Source organism: Panthera tigris, chromosome B1 (genome assembly GCF_018350195.1).
Source record: "Panthera tigris isolate Pti1 chromosome B1, P.tigris_Pti1_mat1.1, whole genome shotgun sequence".
Lineage (NCBI taxonomy): Eukaryota > Metazoa > Chordata > Mammalia > Carnivora > Felidae > Panthera > Panthera tigris.
In genome coordinates this window covers 169,061,602-169,084,627 of record NC_056663.1, presented here as the reverse complement: position 1 = coordinate 169,084,627, position 23,026 = coordinate 169,061,602, and the positions used below count along the sequence as shown (strand labels likewise).

General features: G+C 35.4%; 1 protein-coding gene across 1 annotated transcript in view; it reads left to right on the top strand.

Annotated features, from left to right (window-relative positions):
• The window catches only part of SLC30A9 (solute carrier family 30 member 9), an 85,754-nt gene that overhangs the window by 32,516 nt on the left and 30,212 nt on the right, over window positions 1-23,026 (top strand). The window contains exons 3-9 of the mRNA XM_042984618.1: window positions 725-787; window positions 2,809-2,908; window positions 5,158-5,250; window positions 5,636-5,718; window positions 11,286-11,344; window positions 17,656-17,723; window positions 20,426-20,528. Of these exons, the coding sequence (XP_042840552.1) occupies window positions 725-787; window positions 2,809-2,908; window positions 5,158-5,250; window positions 5,636-5,718; window positions 11,286-11,344; window positions 17,656-17,723; window positions 20,426-20,528 (569 nt within the window). The remainder of the gene's footprint in view (window positions 1-724; window positions 788-2,808; window positions 2,909-5,157; window positions 5,251-5,635; window positions 5,719-11,285; window positions 11,345-17,655; window positions 17,724-20,425; window positions 20,529-23,026) is intronic.

The window sequence follows — 23,026 nt, the reverse complement described above, 5'->3', positions numbered from 1 at the left end:
CCAACCAGGCACCCATCTTTTGTTTTGTTTTGTTTTGTTTTAAGTGGGATCTTTTGATGGACAGAGGTTTTGAATTTTAGTTTAGTAGAATATGTCCATTTTTTCTTGTTTAAGAAATCTGTCTCTACCATAAAAATATTCTCTGTTGTCTCTTAGGCATGTAAATGCCTTCACACTTAAGTTCTTAATTTACCTGGAGTTGGCTGTTTATGGGATGAAGTATATTTAATTTTTAATTTTTAGTGAATTTTGGGGGGTGTTGTACATTCTTCCCAGTACCACTCAATAGTCATCCTTTCCTCATTAATATCTCTAGAATAATTTTGAGTGGAAGAATTTATAGTGTGTGTCCTTGTTTTGTACCTTATAAAGAAATGCACCTAATTTTTTGTCAATGAATATGTTTGTTATAGGTTTGCTTTATTTTCTAAGGAAATTCGTTTTTGTCCTAATTTTTAAAAAAGGTTTGAAACTTGCGTTGGTGTTGAATTTTAGTAAATGCTTTTTCTTTAGCTCTTGAAATGATTCTATAGCTTTTTTTCTTCAGTCAGTTAATGAGGGGAATTAATAGTTTTTCTAATGTTCAACTATTCTTGTATTCCTAGGATATTGGCCTATCATATATTATATTTTTTATATATTGCCAGATTGTTAGCTAACATTAAGTTTTTAATTTTGTTTGAAAGCAACTACTTAATGTAACTTTTTAAAATTAACTTTCTAGCAGAAAATATAGGTGCTGAACTCAAAGCTCCACTCATTAAGCAAGAACCTCTCCAAGTAAGAGGTAAATATATTTTATTCTTTTTTTTATTGTAATGGTGTTTTGAATTAAATATACGAAATTAGTTTATATAGAGCTCTTTATAATTACATTATTCTGAGTGTACAGTCCCTTTTTTTCTTTAAACATACTGACCATAAGGATTTATTCTCCTCTTTATAAACTAATTTTCTACCGAAATTCACTTTGCATTTTGGTCACAAATTTTGTGGTAATTGTTTTTTCAAAGCCCAAAGAAAGGAGTAATGGCAAATAAAAGTGATCAATTGCTTTATCATTTTTAGAAAAGTAATGTGATTAAAAAGCAGGAGACCCAAAACCTTTCAGTTACACCACGTTCAAATCCAGATAGAGTTTGGACATTCTTTTTTGACTTTGTTTTCTGGGAATAACTGAGTGACGAGGGAATTCTTGTTTGCAGCTCTGCTCTTTGTACGAGCTGTGGCTCTCATTTCCAAAGCAGCGTGTTTTACAGGGCAGTAACTGTGATTAGAAGCACCACGGCTTTGGCATCAGGCAAAAGTGGATTCAGTTTGTGGCTCCAGCATGTACTAGCTGTATAGCCTTGGGCATTTTCCTTGAGCCGTATTTTTCACCCCTATGAGATTTTGCTAAATGCAATTTCTTTTTTCTAGGGTAACGGGGAAGATGGTCCATAGTATACAGTTACAGTTAGGAATAATTAATATGATTGCAGCAGCATCATCCACAGTCTGGGCCAGGGCAGGCCAAGAGGGATTTCTGTATACTTTAAAGAAATCTTTAAAAAAACACTGATCTTTTAAAAGAAAGAAGTAATTCTTCTCTTTGCTCCAGAGTAGCTTATCTGGATTTAGAATTTTAGGATTATTAGAGCAAGGCAGTTTAGAGACGTGAAACTCATGCAAGAAGAAACCTGAACTACCTTATATGTATTTTTTTCAAATAAAGTTTTGATTTTTTATACTGCACTTTGTTGGAAGTGTTATTAAATATTATTTGTGCATTTGATTTTAATAGTTAATGTGTTATTTTAAGAGTCCTTTCTAGCTACTGTAGTGACAGGTAATTTTAGTCTTAATATACTCTTTCCACTTCAAAGTACAATGGGAAACTCATTAATAGATCTGAGAATAGAATATGAAGTAACTGGGTGACAGTTTGAAACGGAACACGTGACTTGTGTTGTTTTGTCCTGCTCTTCAGATATTTGCTCATGTTATTTACCTACGTTATGTGACCAGAAGTCTCATTTTGCAATGATTTATAAACATAGACCTATGTTGAGTGTAATTTTTAATTCACAGACTATAATTGATGCCAAATTGGTATTTTGTTATTGATCTCTGGTTTTTTAATGAACAATTTGACGCTTGGTAATGGGGAAATAATTTAGTAGAACACAGTATTTTACCTATTACCCATAATAAACCTTCTATAATTTTGTTAAACTTCCTATAATTTTTAACTGATAAAAATATTCCTTACGTTTACTTTAGCTTTCTTACATTATTTGAAATAGTCCAGTGGCTTTCAGGCCTTTTTTGACTACACCTCACGTAAGAAATATGAATGAAAACAAAAGTTTTCACAAAGAGTACTTATTCATTGTATGTAGTACTCTTTGATTACTTTGTTTTCATTTTTTATAAAAAATGTTTGAAAAACATTGAACCAGTATGGAATTTTTTTATTGAAACTTCATTTTCATTTAGACCCTAGACAATTTAAATTGTATTAGTACAATTTAAACGGACCAGTAATACCTATACAAGATGTCCATTAGACAAAGGATTAGCATTTTGGCATCAGTTATAGCTGAACTATGGAGATAAAATCTACATTTAGGCAACAAATGGGATTCTGTCCTATTCTGCACTTGGAGAATTTCCTTTTCTGATGCCGTTCAGTGCATCAGGAAAAACATCAATTTTCTATGAAATTCATTAGTGAACGCACTTAAACATCAGCAAATGTTTATCTTCTAATATCGTTTCCAATTTGCATATTTATTATTTTTTTTTAATTATTATTTTTGGTTTTAGTCAAAGCAGTCCTTAAGAAGAGGGAATATGGACCAAAGTACACTCAGAATAATTTCATCACTGGAGTCAGAGCAATAAATGAGTTCTGTCTGAAATCCAGGTATAGTAGGTTTTTCTTTTTCTTTTTCTTTTTTAATGTGATAGTTCTATCTAATCTAAATAGCCATTTAGGGGCGCCTGGGTGGCTCAGTCGGTTAAGCGTCCGACTTCAGCTCAGGTCACGATCTCGCGGTCCGTGAGTTCGAGCCCCGCGTCGGGCTCTGGGCTGATGGCTCAGAGCCTGGAGCCTGCTTCCGATTCTGTGTCTCCCTCTCTCTCTGCCCCTCCCCCGTTCATGCTCTGTCTCTCTCTGTCTCAAAAATAAATGTTAAAAAAATAAATAAATAAATAAATAAATAGCCATTTATTTCTTAGAACATGTTACTTGCTACCATCCATGTGGAAATTTTCCCATGACAGCTTCCTAAATTGAAGATCTATTTTGTTCAGTTAAAAAATGTTAAGATTGTTAGCTTACTAAACTGAATTCTGCTTCAACATGAGCAACTCCAGTCTTTTGTGATATCTTAAAAAAGTTCAAAAAGGTAGGTTCTTAGGGTGTCTGGGTGGCTCAGTTGGTGGGGTATCTGGCTCTTGATCTTGGCTCATGTTATGATCTAACAGTTCACGGGATTGAGCCCCGTGTAGGGCTCCAGCACTGACAGCATGGAGCCTGCTTGGGATTCTCTCTCCCATTCTCTCTCTGCTACTCTCCCACTCATACTTTCTCTCTCAAAATAAATAAACTTTAAAAAAAAAAAAAGGTTCTTCAAAACCTCTGTATCCCACAAGAACCTTAGGAGTTTTATTATTGTGTTAATATGTAACTTATTATTAATAAGATATTTGTGTATTTGTTTAACTTTTTAAAGTTTTGGGTTTATTTGGCTAGCAGAGTTGAGTAATTTAGTTACATTTATGTTTATACTCCAGCTATGGTTTCTGTTGAGCATAAATTATTTTTCTGGTATCTTTTTGTTACTAATTTTGTTGTAATCTTAGATATTTATTGAGATATTTGTCACAAATTTAGAACCCCCCCCCCTTTTGTGTGTTTACCTAAGGAAGCCATATTACATTGAAGATTTCTTGGCAATTTAGACATCAGATTTAGCTTTTTTTCCCCTCTCCCTCCTGGTCACATCCTCTGTATTATAGTATCAAGAAATAAGAATTCCTGTCATCAGTTTTGTAACTTACTTAACTATTAAAAACAACATTGTAACATTGTAAAAACAGTTGTAACAGTGATGTAAAAGAATGTTCTGTTTCACACTGAGTACTTCATTTAGTTCTCACAAAAATTTTGTCAATTAAGTGGATTAGGTGTTGCCGTCTCCGCATTGTAGGCCAAGAAACATAGTAAAGAGGTCAGTGGCAACCTGGCTCACTTAGTGAGTCAGCATCAGGGAACTAGGATACATATCTTTGATAGGTAAACATTTTTTTACTAATATGTGATGGTTGGTTGTGTTGACTTGTTTTATTTATGTATTTATTTGTTTATTTATTTTTAAAGATTTTATGTTAAACAATCTCCACACTCAAGTTGGGGCTCGAACCCACAACCCCAAGGTCAAGAGTCGCACACTCCACTGACTGAGCCAGCCAGGTGCCAGGGTTGTTGACTTATGTTAAACTCCAAAATAATTTCTTGGGGTTTAATATATTCCATAGTAACCAGATTTTTACTTATAGGTCTTTCCATTGCTCTTGTAGAATTTCCTTAGAAAGACCAATAATCAAATTTAGAATGACTATTTAGCCGTGACTTGATGAATACATAAACCCTTCAGAATTTAAGAGAATGGAAAATAAATAACACAGAATTGACATATACACTTTATGACTTGATACCTATAAATAGTATTACCACTTAGTATCATCAATTAGTATTAATCTGGATATAAACAAGTATGACTATAAGTTTTAAATTTAAATTCTTAAATAGAGGATGATATCCTAACCCATGTTTTTTCTACTTTTCACTTTTTCCTCATACATCAGACATTGCAGTGGAGTGTCCATAACAGATAAAAAACAAACACTGATGAATTAGTTGAATCTCCACATATTATGTTATGTTATCTATAGTGAGCATCAAGAATAATTTTTTTTTCTCTGTCTCTAGAGCAATTTTTGTATGCAAAAATGCCTTCTTTAAACTGGTCTTTAAAGCCTTTAACTGATCTGTATAGCCTTTAAAGATCAGGATCAAGGTAGTGGCTTTTATCTGCCCCTAATAATCCTTCTGAGTACCTCAACTATATGAACCTTGTCTGAATAAATTCAGCATGTTTCTTTCTCCAGTGATCTGGAACAACTTCGAAAAATCAGACGACGAAGTCCTCATGAAGATACCGAGTCCTTTACCGTATACTTGAGATCGGATGTGGAGGCAAAGTAAGAATATAGTTCTTTTAGAATAAATGTACAAGCCAAATTTGGGATTAATAAAAACCCATCTTAAATAGACCCAGAAGTTTTTAAAGGATATATTTAAAAAGCAGAGTATTTTCATATTTGCAAACTTGTCTATCTGTGAGTTACTAGTATATACTAGTTAATTAAAAGTATATCAAAATTTATAAGAAAATTTGCTGTTGAAGTTACTCTTACTGTTTAGATTTAATTTAGAAAAGCTTCTTCAGTGTTTTATATTTTTTCTAAAGGACCTTATGCTTTGTTGTAAGATTCTCATATAGTTATAATTCGTCTAGATTTAAATATGATTACAATAAAGTCGTTAAAATTGTCCATTGTCAATGGCCCATGTGTGTATGTGCAGATCTTTGGAAGTTTGGGGAAGCCCTGAAGCTCTTGCCAGAGAGAAAAAACTGCGTAAGGAAGCAGAAATAGAATACAGAGAAAGTAAGTATATTCAATTTAAAGTGGAGTTAATTAAAACATAACATGTAGGTGAAACTGGGGCCTTTAATGAATAACTACTTCCTAGCAGTTGCAGATCTCTTGACTTTGGGTCTGTTGGTTCTAGCAAATACCAGTTTCCACTTTATAAAACAGTACCTTTTTTTTTTTTTCCCTCCTATATGGCTCTTTAAAGATGATGAGAGGTAACAAAGCTAGATGGTTGTTTCTATAAGATATGTCAATATTATAATTTATAGTCTGATTTGAAGATTATATTTGTGTATGTATATATATCTATATATAGATATACATATGTCTATATATAGGTATATATATAGATATATATATATTTATATATATATAAAGAATAAAAAGCCTCCTTTCATTTCCTGTAGTTACTATTTCATTTTCCTGACTATAGATAACTGTTGTTGGCAATTTGGTGTATATCTATCCAGAATATTTCTGATGAATTTTCAAATTTCTGTACACATTTTTTCACTTAAACATAATTGGGTGACACTATGCATATTGTTTGGCGTCTTGTCCTTTATGTTTACTAGTGTGACTGTAAACATCTTTCCATGTCTATAGAACTCTACCTCACTCCCATTCTTTTTTAACAGCTACAGAGTATTCCATTATATGGACATAACAAGCTTTATGTTCTCCAATTTTTTACCATTACAAAGAACCATTAGTGAATGTCATATTTTAAAATATATAATATATACTGTTATTAAAAATACATGGTATAAAATGTTAGTAGAATTTTAGGGTTGAAGGACATGGGCATTTTAAGATTTGATAGAATGATTAGTTCTGAATAATTATTCTCCAAAGGCATATTGTGTCAATTTATACTTACAGTGTATGAGGGTGACTATTTCCTCATATCCTTGACAGTGCTGGATGTTACCATTGTTTTAACTTTCTTATGTATTTGGTGGACAACAGATGGTACCTTTAATTTTTAGTTTTTCTGATTACCACTGAGGTTGGTTATCTTTTAATATATTTGTTTTTCTTAGTTTTCTGTGATAATTTTTATATCCTTTACTCTTCTGCTAGATTGTGTATCGTTTAAAATAGATTTTCATGAGTTTTTGGTGTATTTTTAACCCTTAACTTTGTATGTTCTGAATATTTTCTTTTGCTCCTTCTTCATATTTTGTTTTATCCACCCCCCGTTAGTGGGAGATTTCAGGCATAGGAGTACAGAGAAAGGTGTAACAACTCCTCGAGAATCCCATCACTCAGCTTTACAGTTATCAACATGTGGCCAACCTTGTTTTATCTGTATTTCCTTTACTAATCCTCACTCTACTGAGGGTTAGTAATTCACTCTGCTGAATTATTTTGAAACCAGTCCCAGCTATTCTATTATTCCATCTATAAATATTTCAGTATATGTCTCTAAAAAACAGGTATTTGTTTTAGTTAGTTCATATGATGGTGATGGTTAAACTGCTTTAGAAAAGCTCACTAACCACTGCCCTCAATAATCTGTCAGTAGGTCTTAATATCCTCTCAGTTGCCCTTTAGTTGAAGATCTAGGATGTTTTTGTATAGTTTTAATTTTGGCAAAGAAAATGAGTGACCTGCTGATTATTTCTTTTCTTGACAAAGTTGAAAAAACATTTTGTCTCTTTCCAGCTAATCTAGTCAGGAGGAATAAGGACTATATTTGAGGTTCTTGTAGGCCTGGAATATATGACATTCAGATATCTGTATGTTGAGCAAGTGTAGATTGTTTTGCACAATCCAAGTCCTTTAAATCATAGTTCAGCATTTTGAAAAGTAATAAGGAGAATCAGTGAATCCTAGGATCTGTGCAGTTTTTGCCTCTTAGAAGAAGCAAACATTTGTTGACTGTATATTCACAGATATGCTAAAGAGAGCTGCACCTAAATCCACAGGGGTGAAATATTTCAGTAAAACAAATATATACTGGGATCAGGGAACCTCAGAATTTTGGTATCACTATCAAAGACTTACATTGGGTATCTTTTCAGTAATACAGATGCTAATACTGGATATGATCAAATGTCGTTCCAGTAGGGCAGATTGCATTGGGGAATTAGATGCTGGCACTGCAGTTACAGATCTGTTCTATTACTTTGGGGAACTGATAGAATGTGGCAGGATTAAAATATAGATAGGGGTGCTAGTATCTGAGAAAAATATACACTTAACTTTTCTTTGACAGGCTTTATTTAGGAGAATCTGAATTCTTCAACTGTATTTCTAAATTCTGTACAGGACCAAAGCTTAAAGGTGACAATATTACCTTCCCCTGATGAGTTGGTGAAATTTCTAAATGGAAATATGGTCAGTAATATAGATAGAAAAGGGATAGAGAGAGCTTCTTGAGAGTGTGGGAGTTCAGTATAAAGAGGGGGAGCAGTGAGATAGGAAGGAGATCAAGGAGAAGTGAAACCAGCTGAAGGAAGATATGCAAGGAAGGAAAAACCAAGTAGGGCAAAGTAGTGGTACTCAAATTGTCCCATTTTTGGCCAGTGGAAGCACCTCAAGTTGGTTCCAAAGTCTTTTTTGGTCATAACCCTAATGTTGTAGCCTCCTTGCTTTTAGGTACAGTAAGATGTTTCAGGTTTATCTTCTATATTTCCTGCCCCGGACTGGGCATTACGCATCTCTGGAAGGAACTACATTTCTTCCTAGTAGGAAATAAAATTGAGAGAGTCTACTTTGGGCATCAGGGATATTCATTTGTAGTAGGTTGTCATATGTTTAAGGTCTTGCCATGGACAGAGGTAGGAAATGCTTTTTCTTCCTTAAGAGAGAAGATATGTAGGCTGTTTTGAAAAACTGAATGTTTCTTTTTCTTTGTTGTGTTTTGTATCTCTTTTACACTGAAAATTTTATTTTTTAGTCCGTTGATATAATTAATTACATTTTTTATTTACACATATAGAAAGAGTATAGTGTAGTTTCTAATAGTAATACCAATATTATTGCCATCAGGATGATTTAAGTTTTACTTTTTTTTTTTTTTTTGGTCTTTAGTATATATCCCACTAGGGATATATAGTTATATTTCTGTGTTTTAAATTCACTTGAAATTTCTGTCTGTATGGATAAACCACAAAATAGATGTAAAATTTGGTTCATTTGTTTCATTTTGCTTATGATTTTTAGAAATAATTTTGATTTATTTTTATTTTATAATTTTGTAAAACATTTACATGATTATCTACAATCACATCTACCAGATAAAAATACTTCAGAGAAACTTAGCTTCTACTCCTATCCTCTCCACCCTGTTCTCCCTCTTGTATCAGTAACCATTTAAAAAATTAGTTTTGAGGTTATTTATTCCATTAAAAAAATATATTATGAAATAGCATATAGGGGCGCCTGAGTGCCTCAGTCGGTTAAGTGCCCAACTCTTTTTTTTAATTTTTTTTTTAATCTTTATTTATTTTTGAGAGAGAGACAGAGTGTGAGTGAGCAGGGGAGGAGCAGAAAGAGAAGGAGACACAGAATCTGAAGCAGGCTCCAGGCCCTGAGCTGTCAGCACAGAGCCCGACACAGGGCTCAAACTCACGAACTATGAGATCGTGACCTGAGCTGATGTCGGATGCTCAACCAACTGAGTCATCCAGGCACCCCAAGTGTCCAACTCTTGATTTTGGTTCAGGCCATGCGTGATCTCATGGTTTATGAGATTGAGCCCCGTGGAGCCTGCTTGGAATTCTCTGTCTCTGTCTCTGTCTCTCTCTCTCTCTCCCTCCCTCTCTCCCTCCCTCCCTCCCTCCCTCCCTCCCTCTCTCTCTCTCTCTCTCTCTCTCTCTCTCTCTCTCTCTGTCTCTCTGCCCCTCATATACACTGTCTCCCTCAAAATAAATAGATGAACTTAAATAAAAAAAAGTTCTAAAACACAAATAGTACAATACTATTAAAAGAGAAATAGAAATAGCATATACACTGGTATTACCCCCTCAGACCCCTTTTGCTAAATAAGGTATATTTTCTGTTCTTGGCTTTTTTGTTTGACACTATGTCCTAAGGACCATTCTATAGTAGTAAATAGAGACATTTTTTTCATTCCTTTTATAATACTCCCATTTTGGGGGGTATACCATAGTTTATTCAGTTATTTCCCCATAGGTCATTTTTAGTCTTTTGCTTTTAAAATAATGATACCATAAGTAGCTTGTACATACATTAAAGGAAATATATAAAGTTCACAATTTGAGAAAAGATAGTAATAGAAGTTTGTTCTTGTGTTTTTAAACGTTGGGCTAAGAAATGAGGAATTGGTTCTTCTATCAAGCTTAAGTAACTCATTTTCAGGTAATATTGAGAACAGAATCTTTTTTTTTTTTTAATTTTTTTTTTTTTTTAACGTTTATTTTTGAGACAGAGAGAGACAGAGCATGAACAGGGGAGGGGCAGAGAGAGAGGGAGACACAGAATCCGAAACAGACTCCAGGCTCTGAGCTGTCAGCACAGAGCCTGACGCGGGGCTCGAACTCACGGACCGCGAGATCGTGACCTGAGCTGAAGTCGGACGCTTAACCGACCAAGCCACCCAGGCGCCCCGAGAACAGAATCTTAATATCAAAGTGCCTTTCTCTCATTGTAAAGCCAGATTTCTTCCCACAAAAAACACAACAAAATTTATCATTTTAACAGAGTGTTAAGTATCTTTGCATTGTTCTGAAACAAATCTCTAGAAATTATTTCCCAGAACTTTTTCATCATGTAAAACTAGAACTATACCTGTTAAGCAATGGCCCTTTCTTCGTACCTGTAGCCCTTGGTAACCACTATTCTACTTTGTGGTTCTATGAATTTGACTACTGTAGATATCTCAGGTAAATAGAATCATACAATATTTGTATTTTTGACTGAATTATTTCACTTAGCATACTGTCTCAGTGTTCGTCCATGTGACAGGATGTCCTTCCTTTTTAAGCGTGAATAATATTTCATTGTATGTATATGCCACCTTTTGTTTATCCATTCATCTGTCCATTGACATTTTGGTTGCTTTCACTTCTTGGCTATTCTGAGTAGTGATGCTCTGAATATGGGTATGTAAATATCTCTTTGAGACCTGCTTTTTTATTTATTTTTTGGGTGTATACCCAGAAGTGGGATTGCTAGATCATATGGTAGTTTTTAATTTTTTTGAGGAACCCTCCATATTGTTTTCCATGGTGGTTACACCATATTACAGTCCTACCAGCATGCACAAGGTTTTCAGTTTCTCCATATCCTCGCCAACACTTGTTTTTGGGTTTTGTTTCATTTTGCTTTTAGATAATGGCCATTCTGATGGCTGTGAGGTGATACCTCATTGTGGTCTTAATTTGCATTTTTCTGATAATTAGTGTGATATGTTGGCCATTTAATGTGCTTGTTGGCCATTTGTATATCTTCTTTGGAGAAAGAAGAGTCCTCTGCCCATTTTGTATTTGGCCGTTAGCCTGTGGAATATATTTAACATAGTCTTAAAGAGAATAATTGTGCTAACCTAAAATATGACTGATAAGAATATGTATGAGCTAAATGTATTTTGTGATTCTTTTCTTTTAAAGGGCTATTTAGAAACCAAAAAATATTAAGAGAATATAGAGACTTCCTGGGAAACACTAAGGTAAGGTTATCTTTCTGCTATTATGTGTATATATTTTGCACGGTGAAGTGTTAGTGTCAGTCTTTTGTGAAAATCTAGCATATCTGATCATAATTCAAGATTTTCCTGAGCACATTGTAACTTACTGAAATAGTCTGTTTGCTTCTGTGTGGTTTTTTTAAAATTAAAAAGACTGGGAGGGGGGCGCCTAGGTGGCTCAGTCAGTTAGGTGTCTGACATCGGCTCCAGTCATTATCTCGGGTTTATGAGTTCAAGTCCTGCTGCGGGTTCTGTGCTGACAGCTCAAAGCCTGGAGCCTGCCTCAGATTCTGTGTCTCCCTCTGTCTCTCTGCCCCTCCCCCTCTCTCACGTGCTCTCTATCAAAAATAAACATTAAAAAAAATTTAAAAACTTGGGACATATGTTCTTTTTAAATTCATAATAGTGTTATAAACCATAAGTGTATAGATTGTAGGTGACGGAGAAGACTGTTTTCTTAGGTTTTTAGCAAAGTTTAACTCTCACGTACACCTTTAATTTTCTTTATCCTCTCTCTTACTCCTAACCCTGATTAAATATTCAAACTGCCACTTCTCTGCTTGTACCCAAAATGTTCAGCCCTTGGAGGAGAACATTTCACAGCCACTGATTGTTCTTTCTTATTATATGTATATATAAAATCAGTGGGGGCACCTGGGTGGCTCAGTCGGTTAAGCGTCCGACTTCGGCTCAGGTCATGATCTCGCGGTCCGTGGGTTCGAGCCCCGTGTTGGGCTCTGTGCTGACAGCTCAGAGCCTGGAGCCTGTTTCAGATTCTGTGTCTCCCTCTTTCTCTGACCCTCCCCTGTTTCATGCTCTCTCTGTCTCAAAAATAAATAAATGTTAAAAAAAAAATTAAAAAAATTAATAAAAATAAAATCAGTGGATATATTGACAGTTTTACTAAACTTGCAGAGGACATTCATTGTCTTTACTCTGTGAGATAGCTATTCCATACTTTTCCTCTCTTCCCAAACTTCCTATAGCCTTACTCTTCAGCTGATGTCCTTGCTTCATATTTCATTGAAAAAAATAGATGTGGGGCGCCTGGGTGGCTCAGTCGGTTGAGCGTCCGACTTCAGCTCAGGTCATGATCTCATACTCTGTGAGTTCGAGCCCCGCGTCTGGCTCTGTGCTGACAGCTCAGAGCCTGGAGCCTGCTTCCGATTCTGTCTCTCTCTCTCTCTCTGCCCCTCCCCTGCTCATGCTCTGTCTCTCTCTGTCTCAAAAATAAATAAAAACATTTTAAAAAATTTAAAAAAAAAAAAAAAAAGAAAAGGATGTAATCGGATAAAAGTACCTCACTTTCCATCACCAGATTTACTGACTTACCTACTTGTGTGCCAGAATACTTCCTACTAGAAGGATTACTATTGGGACCAGTATAGAAAGTTTACCTTTATTATCCTACCTCTTATTCTCTTCTGAATTCTCTTCATTTGGGCTTTGATTCCCACCACTCCACTGAAATGGCTCTTAGCAAAGTCCCCACAACCTCCGAAATACCAGGTAGTCATGTCCAGAGTCAGCTTTGCATTTAAACCTAATTGGGAGGTATCTCCCGTGAAGAAGTCAGTGTCCTATCTGGAGAAAAGACCCGCCATGTAAACTGTCTCCTTTTTTCTGAGTTACATTTGAGACATTGCTCCCTTTTGGCAAAATTTAAGTTGGCAGTGATGAAGACTCTAGTCATATTTTACTTGATATTCTTTTCTTTTCCATTCATTATATCCAAAACTCTTTAATTTCCATTTCCCCTTTGAGTTTTGTGCTTCTGGCATCCCAGTGATAGAGCCTTGGTATGCCTTATGAGCCAGCCTTTTCACTTCCGTGCTGTGGTAGCTGCTGCCACTGCCCATTCCTGTGAGGCTGGTGAGACCTGCTCCCTGGGAAGGTCTGTTCCTACTGTTGTATCTGTTTCACATGGAGGGTCATTGTCACCAGATTTTTGAATAGTAGCTATTGACTTCTGAAATCTGTGTCACTAGAGGCCTTTGAAGATTAATAGTCGTCAACCCTGAAATGTTCCAGGATTTGAATAGAATTTCTTTCTGTTACACCCCTTTTTGTAGTAATAGGATAACACCTTAGTATTTAATTTCCCTTTACTGTTCCATATTCCTGTAAGGAACATTCACTCTCCTACTGAAGATGGTTGCTTTCCTTCTCCGAAATATATGGGGCTAGTCCTATTTGCTGGAATTAAATACCTTCTTTACTTTTACTTGTTTTTTTTTCTCCCCAGATCGAGACACTTGTTTTTCTATGGTATTTTTCTTTGTCTTAGGAAATTCCAGTAGTGATTGATATATATGAACTTACTATCTTCTGAGTCTGCCAAAAGCATTCTCTCCTCAGAACACTATCTATCTGATATCTAATTTGTCGTTATCCCTTTATTTTTTAAAAAGTTTTTATCTATCTATCTATCTATCTATCTATCTATCTATCTATCTATCTAAAAGTCTTATTTAGGGACGCCTTGGTAGCTCAGTTGGTTAAGGTCATGATCGCAAGGCTCGTGAGTTTGAGCCCCGTATTGGGCTCTGTGCTGACCGCTCAGAGCCTGGAGCCTGCGTCAGATTCTGTGTCTATGTCTCTGCCCCTCACCTGCTCGTGCTCTGTCTCTGTCTCTCTCAAAAATAAACATTAAAAAAAATTTTTATTTATTTCGAGAGAGAGAGAGCACAAGCTGAGGAGAGGTGGAGAGAAGGGAAAGAGAGAATCCCTGGTGGGTTCTGTGCTGTCAGCATGGAGCTCGACGTGGGGCTTGAACTGACAAATCTGTGAGATGATGACTGAACCAAAACCAAGAGTCAGACGCTTAACCATCTGAGCTACCCAGGTGCCCCTCTCATTGTTACTTTAATATATTTCTCCTTTAATATGTTTCTACTTTCTTGTGCCTTCCCTTAGAATTCTAATTCTGTGAATTTCTTCTTCTAGTCCTTTAGACCATCAGAAGTACCTTTATCTCCTCTTGCCGTTATAACCTTGAAATACATCAGTAGTGCTTTGAGTATTTTTTGCTGATTTTGTTGGTAGTCTTTTTTTGAAATATTGCCAAATTTTGGTTCTGTTCCAATATTTTTAAAAACAATTGTTTGTAATGAAAATTTTCAAATATATGCAAAAGTAGAAAAAAATAGATATTTGATGTACCCATCTTCCAGTTTCAGTAGTTCCCAGCATGGTGGCCATTCTGATTTCTAGGGATGGTTCTCCCATTGCTTTCATTATGGAATTTATTGGTAACTTTAACAGGATACTTCCCAAGTGGCTTGTGAATCTTGGCTCCTTGTGGATCTCTTGCTTTTCCTTGGACTTCGTCACTATTTCTGATCTAGTGACAACTAACACATAATCATCTTTTCTAAAGTCTTTTTTATCAGAACAGTTTGAGCTCAGCGAATCTGTTATTCTTTAATATTCTATTCTGATTTTAAAGATATCATTTTCTTTCTTTATCTTATTTATCCCCAAAGTCCTTAAACCTTTCTTCCAAAGAAATATTTCTCATCTTCCACCATCTTAAGCAGCATCTTTGCATTTATTTCTATACATTTTTACTATTCCTAAAATAATTTCATGGAGGTTTTTTTTCTCTCTCTCTCTTCAGCCAAAGGATGCGTGCGGCACATTCTCATTGTAATAAGACAGACATACTGTGGTTTCTATTTATCAGTAAGTGATAGAACTCGGAAATCTAGAGCCATGGTCAGAATTTATAGTTTGCATATCTAAGTTCAAGTTGAAGTCATGTGAATAGGGTTTCTCCCTGCCTAGTTCCTTATCTTAGTCCTGCAGGCAGTTCAAAACAAAATTTGGGGCATCTAATTGCACATTGTCAAGACCTGACCCTAACACTTTAAATCTAGAAGCTCCCTCTTGTGTTCTGTGGTCCATAGGAAACTTAGGAGGTGCTGTGTAAAATCCTGGTCTGCAGACCTGACTGCAAAACACTGTAAGAGTATGAACAAGTTAAAAAAGGCATTTTTCTCCCCTCATGCCTGAAATGGCAATACCAAGCCAAGGTGCCTCTATAGAAGTCACATTTAAGCTGCAGCACCCTGTCTTACAGGACCTGCACCTTCAGTGAGGGCTGTTTCTAATTGCAAAACCATTGTAGTCTGCTGCTAGGGGACAAAACTGCCATAAGCTGTGGTGACTTACCAAGAACTGACTCTCACGTGGCATGATCCCAGTAACAACCTAAAATTTTACTCATTTGTTTTCCTCAGCTGTTTCTCAGAGTTCTGAGCCAGCGTATGAGATCTTAGAGACTCTTCTTATTTAGACTTACCCAGTAAATTGTAGACAGTTCTACCCATCTTACCCAGATACGTAGCCATGAAAGAACAGAAGAGAATGTGTACCACATCCCAAAATAAAGGAGGGAGTTAATAAGCATGCCCAGCATTCTCTCCCAAACTTACCTCGCTAAACTTAGTCAACCTCCAGAGGGCCACTGGGGAGCGGGGACGGACTGGCTAAATGCAAGAGGCCACAGTATCAGCGGGGGTGTGAGTATCTGTCCTCTGGAAATCAGAGGAGAAGTATTCAAGTGCCTACCACCACCAGCAGTATTCTGTTTCCTTGGAACACCTTGTTTTCTAGGAGCCCAAGACAGTCTTTCACCTGGTTTTCCTTCTAATTTCATGAATACCTCCTCTTTATCTCTTCTGCAACAAAACTGCTTTTTTACTCAATATCCAAATGTTAGACATTTATTATAGACCCTTTTATACTTAAATCCCATCAGCAGATCTGACTGGCATTTTCTTCAAAATAGACACCTAGTATAACTGCTTCTCCCCATGTCTCTTATTGAAACCTTAGTCTAAACTATCACTATCTTTTACCTGGAGTATCCTCCTAATTGTTCTCTCCACTATGCTTTTGTCTCCATAATTTAGTCTCTACATTATAAACTCTATCTTTGTAAAACATAAATGAGACTATGTCAAGTATCTGTATAAAATCATACAGTGCCTTCTTTTTGCCATTAGAATAAAATTTATACTCCTTACCATATTCTCCAAAATCCGATGGGATATGGCCCCTGCTTCCTTCTCCGTCCTCAACCCCTACCATTTTCCTTGCTCTCTATGTTCTTAGCCACACCAACCTTATTTTGTGCTTCTCTTCCAGCCTTTAAATATGCTGTATACTCTGTCTGAAACTGTTCTTCCAGATTTTTTCATGGTTGCTTCCTTATCATCCTTGAACCTCTTTCCTACTCTAGTTAAAATAAATCTTCCCACATATACCCTCCCCCTCCCATACGTGTTCCTCTCCATTCTGTTTTATCTTCCTTATTTTATTCATTATTTTCTGGTATATATTTGTTTATGGATTTATTCTCTATCTTTCTGGACTAGACTGGGAGATCAGTGAAAGCAGGGACTCTTGTTTTGTTTACTGTCAGGTCCCAGCATCAGAATTGTGCCAGGCATGTAGTAGTTGCACGATAAAAATTTCTTGAATAAATGCCATAAGGCGGAATATATGCAGTACTTTAATAGAAATTAAATTGAATTGAATTTTAATAATAAATGTGCAGCAGAATGAATATTTATTCTCTGTGACTGACCAAGGAAGGCTTTACGTAGAAAAGTGCCACCTGGCGTAACATGGAAGAGGATGAGTAAAACCTGGACAGATTGTGTTGGAAGATGACGATAACATTCCAGGGAGAGGAAAGAGCAAGAGAAAAAACACAGAAAGTATACATTGAAGGAAGAGTAAAACTACAGTTAACTCAAGAAAAATATTTTTCTTTACTTGGTTTATTTCTTTTGTTTTGGTCTGTTTAGGAATTAAACTTATTATCACTCGAGGTCTTTGGTGTTTAGAGAGCAGTAAGGAGTTAAATTAGAGAAGGAAACTTGGCTTTGGCTGTTCCTTGTTTAAAAGTTAAGAAATGGGAAAATGGAAAATGGGAAATTGGGAAATGGGAAAATTTTAGAGTGTATCAGTTTTAGTTCAGTACATTTTTATCACTTTATCCCTAGTTTCTGTGTAACCAACTCAGATCTTTTCTGGCGATAGGAAATTACTTACAAGGAAGCAAAATAAACATTTATGGTTTTGGAAAAAGACCATAGGCATTCTCAATTTCCATCTTCTCACTTTTCGAAGAGGAAATTCTGGAGATCAATCAATCAATCAATCTAGTTGTTTAGAGGTTTTGAAAGAACAGATGTTTTTCTGGTGTGTCAGAGTCACTTATAAGCATTAAACTGCTTCCCTGGGAAATTTTAGAGATTTATTTGTTTGGTTCTTTTTTATAGCCACGGTCCAGAACGACATCAGTTTTTTTTAAAGGGCCAGGAAAAGTGGTGATGGTTGCCATTTGCATGTAAGTACTGAAAAATAAGCCATTTGAAATAGAAACATGTTATTTTTAATGTGTATATCCATGAATATAAACATTTATTACTTAATATCTAGGTAGTTAGAAGTTTATATCATTTTAATACTTTTGTTTTTTAAGTTTATTTATTTTGAGAGAGACAGAGAGAGAGCTGGAGAGGGGCCGAGAGAGAGGGAGACAGAATCCCAAGCAGGCTCCGTGCTATCAGCTCAGAGCCCGATGTGGGGCTCGAATTCACAAACCGTGAGATCATGACCTGAGCCAAAACCAAGAGTCCGATGCTTAACCGACTGAGCCACCCAAGCATCCCAAAAGTTTATGTTGTTCTAGAAGGAAGTTGAATGAGTCTTTGTTAATTATTGTCAGTAAAGTGATGAAGGAAGAGTCCACATAGATACCTGTGCTTGTACTGTGTCTATTTTTGGTGTGATTAAAATCTAAGAACAGTTGCTCTCTGAAAATCCTCTTATTTTGGGGGCTCCTGGGTGGCTCAGTCGGTTAATCCTCCAACTTTAGCTCGGGTCATGATCTCACGGTTTATGAGTTTGAGCTCTGCATCGGGCTGTCTAATGTCAGAGCAGAGCCCACTTTGGATCCTTTGTCTCCCTCTCTCTCTGCCCCTTTTCTGCTTCTGCATGTGTTTTCTATGTCTCTCAAAAATAAATAAAAACATTGAAAATTCTCTTATTTTCATTGGGGTTGATAGAATTTTTTTTTTTTTTTTTTTTTTTTAAGGTGAATTATGTGCACCTGGGGTGGCTCAGTTAGTTGAACATGGGACTTTTGATTTCAGCTCAGGTCATGATCTCAGGGTTGTGAGATCAACCCTGAGTCAGCTCTGTACTGAGCTTGGAGCCTGCTTGAGATTCTCTTTCTCCTGCCCCTCTCCCCTTCTTGTGCTCGCTCGCTCACTCTCTGTGTCTCTGGAAGAAAAAATGGTGAATTGGCCAAGATCATTTTTTGAATAACTAAACCAGCATGGGTTGTAACTACAGAAGAATATCTGCACTCTTGTTTTTTCACTTACCTCAGAAGAACATAATTGATATTTGTGCCTCTTCTTTTTCTTTCTGTCTAATTGATTCCTATTGTTATTTTTTTTTCTTTTGCTGATTAATCTATCTTAGGATGTTTAAAAAGTTTAATTCCATACTTCATTTGTTATTTTATTTCTAATATATATACATATATATACACACATATATACACACACACACATGTATATATATATATATATATATATATATATATATATATATATATATGGCATCTCAGGAATTGTGGTAGGGTCTTGAAATTCAAAGATACAATACATAATTCTCATCTTGAAGGATTGGAGAGGAGCTGGACTGGAGGAAGTCATTTACAATCATATAGAGAAGAGATGGTGATGCACTAAGTGCAGTAGCATTAATTCTTTTCATTAGTAAAGCAGGGTTAGCAATGAAGTCTTTCTTCCTCGGAAGAATGTATGTAATGTATATAAACTGCTTAGCATAATACCTGGTACCTAATAGGTATTTAATAATTATTGTTAATATATATTGGCCTGAAGGTCACAGAGGAGAGCTGGATTAGGGATTTAGAGAGTTACTAATATAGAAATAATAATTAATGCCATAGGAGTAGTTAAGATCACTTGGAGAATGTGGAAGAAAAACCTCTTAGGAGGAAACCTTGAAGAATGCTAACATCTGTGAAATGGGTGGAGGAAAAGAGCCTGCAGAGGAGACTGAGGAAGAGAAAGGAAAGCAAACCAGGAACTAGGAAGAAACCAGCATACCATGGAAGCCAAGGGAAGACAGCATTTTAAGAAAGTAGTGCCATACGCTTCTGTGAGATTAAGGAAAATACTAAAATGTTTTCAGAGATTTAATAATAAGAAACAGTTGTGGTGTTGATAAGAATAATCTAATGAGGTATCCGAGACATAAGCCATCTTTAAATGGCTTGAAGATTTAATGCAGAGTATAGAAAACTGAGACAGCGATAGCACATATAACTCTTTCAAGAAATTATCTGAAGTGGAAGAGGGGAAAGGGTAGCTGGAAGGGGACCTATAGTTTGTTATTTATAGAATGAAGATGTTAATATTTATATAATAATAGCGTTATAATGAAACATAGTGACTAGTATAGTGCCCGAGATAAGCCGTCCCAGTCATTATTGTTGGAATCTGACCAGCCAGCTTCCTCAGAGCTAACCATGATTATTTTTAGCATCTGTTATCTTCTGGTATGACCTTGAGACTGCTTGGTTTAGATTCGTCTTCGTCTCTGGCATCTGCCTGCTTGATAAAACAGACTTTCATCAAAGTCTTGGTTTTGACACTGGTCTGCCAGACAATATCAAGTGCATATCTTCTTTAACCCGCCGAAGACACTTAATTTCCTTTGTAACTTTATTTTGTCAAAATATAAAACACTCTCATCAGTTTTCAAAATACACTTAAGTAATTTGTTTTACACGTATCATGTTTCTTCATTTGAGTAATGATACCATAACCTGTGTTTTTCAAATTTGCACTCTTGTTACCTAAAATATAAGAAGTTCTTTGAAGACTAGAGATTCTTTTTAATTTACTTTGAACAGAATCTAGTATAGAGGTATGTATAGTCAATTACATAAATTTTTGGTGGAAATTTGTATCAAAACCTATGCTAAATTGTTTTGTCTTTCTCTTCTAGCAATGGATTAAATTGCTTCTTTAAATTTCTTGCCTGGATTTATACGGGTTCCGCAAGTATGTTCTCTGAAGCTATACATTCTTTATCTGATACTTGTAATCAGGTGAGGGGTGAAAGCTTTTTCCTTACTAGTTTTAAAGTAATTTTTAAGCCTTTTGTCTAAAAGCTGACTTATTTAAAAATAGAATGATTCCTATAGTTGGCATGAGGAATAAAATGAAAATTTTTTTACTTTTGAACGATGAAATACATAGAAAAATGGTCACAGTATTTTAAAGCAGGTTGTTCTGCTTTAAGAACTTACAACAATGGAATATGACGTATAAGATTATCGGTCACTAAGTGTTTGAGCAGAGGCTTTTGTACAAGAGCTTCTTACCATTAGGTAGAAATTTGGTCTCTGAATATGAGTTCTTATGACGATAAGAGCCAATTTAAGTTTTTTGAATAAAGATATAAAAGATTCACATGTGATTGATGAATTAAAACCATTTTACATTAGACTGGTATTTTAAATTCCTTTCTTTGAATTTGTAAATGAAGAAAGATTTTTATAAAATTAGAATACCTTTTTAAATCCCCTTCGACTTTCAGGATTTTGACTACTACAAACCTAAGTCTTTTTTAAGAACATCGTAAACATTTCTACTTATGTTGCTTTTCACATTTTAAAGAATGTGGTGTATTAAGAGAATACCTTGTTAGCATTTATTTGTTTATACTCCTGTTTTGTAGGAACAGATTTGGGAGAATTTATGGTAAGAGACACAGGTATAATAACAATATTTTAGACAAAGTTAAAAGTAATAATAAAATGGTAGAGAGCAGGGAGAGCGATCTGAGTTAAAAATTGAACCTGAGAACTCATCACTGTCAAGTGAATTAACACCCTTTGTAAAAGCAAGGAAAGAAGACATTTACTATTAGTACTAGCAATCTTTCCCTTGAATTAAATTTCAGACTCATGAGACACTTAATAGCTACTATCTTTAAAATATTTTTCCACTCAGTTGTGGTATGGAGTTGGGGGAGAGAATGGGGAGAGATACATAACACAGTATCTAATGTTGAACGCCTATCTGAACATAAAAATACTGAAATATAAAAATATTGGTACATAGGGCAAGAGGGTATGTACAGAGTATTAGTTTCAGTATTAGTTGTTATTTAAAAAATTGAAGATCATTTTTTTTTATCTAGGATTCAAAAAATATTTTTTTTAATTTTTAAATTGTTATTTATTTTTTTGAGAGAGAGACAGTACAAACAGGGGAGGGGCAGAGAGAGAGGGAGACACAATCTGAAGCAGGCTCCAGGCTCCAAGCTGTCAGCACAGAGCCCGACGCGGGGCTCAAACCCATGAACTGTGTGAGATGATGACCTGAGCCAAACTCGGATGCTTAACCAGCTGAGCCACCCGGCTGCCCCTGAAGTGTCCCTAGTCTGCAGTATATTCAGGGGTTTAAAAGACTGGTAGATTATCTGTGGACAGACCTGGAATAATAGCTAGTATAATTTGAGTAAAAAATTCGAGTTGTAAAACATTTCATAAGGAACTTCAGGTTCCAGTCATGAGGGACTAATGGGGACTGGACTTAGTCTTTTGCTGTAAACAACTAAAACTCTGGACCAAATTTATGAAACAGTGTTTTCAAACTTTGGACAAAGGACTGCAATAGGATGATCCCTGAGAGAAGGGAAGCAAATGAGTTGAGCTGTATGATCTCTCTCATTTTTTTGCTTGAAGACACATTTGGAATAGTGGGAGGAAGGTGGGAGATAATAGTCTCATTGGGTTGAGAAGGCAGAAACTAGAGTTCACTGAGGCTGAGGTAGCTAGAAATTACAAGGCAGAGTTCCACAGAGGAGGGAACTGCAGATAAAAAGTAGCAGAAGTCTACATACGGGCTTGCTTGCTTGCTTGCTTGCTTTCCTTTCCTTTCTTCCTTCCTTCCTTCTTTCTTTCTTTCCTTCTTTCTTTCCTTCTTTCTTTCCTTCTTTCTTTCCTCTTTCTTTTCTTTCTTTCTTTCTTTCTTTCTTTCTTTCTTTCTTTCTTTCTTTCTTTCTTTCTTTCTTTCTTTCTTTCTTTCTTTCTTTCTTTCTTTCTTTCTTTCTTTCTTTCTTTCTTTCTTTCTTTCTTTCTTTCTTTCTTTCTTTCTTTCTTTCTTTCTTTCTTTCTTTCTTTCTTTCTTTCTTTCTTTCTTTCTTTCTTTCTTTCTTTCTTTCTTTCTTTCTTTCTTTCTTTCTTTCTTTCTTTCTTTCTTTCTTTCTTTCTTTCTTTCTTTCTTTCTTTCTTTCTTTCTTTCTTTCTTTCTTTCTTTCTTTCTTTCTTTCTTTCTTTCTTTCTTTCTTTCTTTCTTTCTTTCTTTCTTTCTTTCTTTCTTTCTTTCTTTCTTTCTTTCTTTCTTTTCTTCTTTCTTTCTTTCTTTCTTTCTTTCTTTCTTTCTTTCTTTCTTTCTTTCTTTCTTTCTTTCTTTCTTTCTTTCTTTCTTTCTTTCTTTCTTTCTTTCTTTCTTTCTTTCTTTCTTTCTTCTTTTCTTTCTTTCTTTCTTTCTTTCTTTCTTTCTTTCTTTCTTTCTTTCTTTCTTTCTTTCTTTCTTT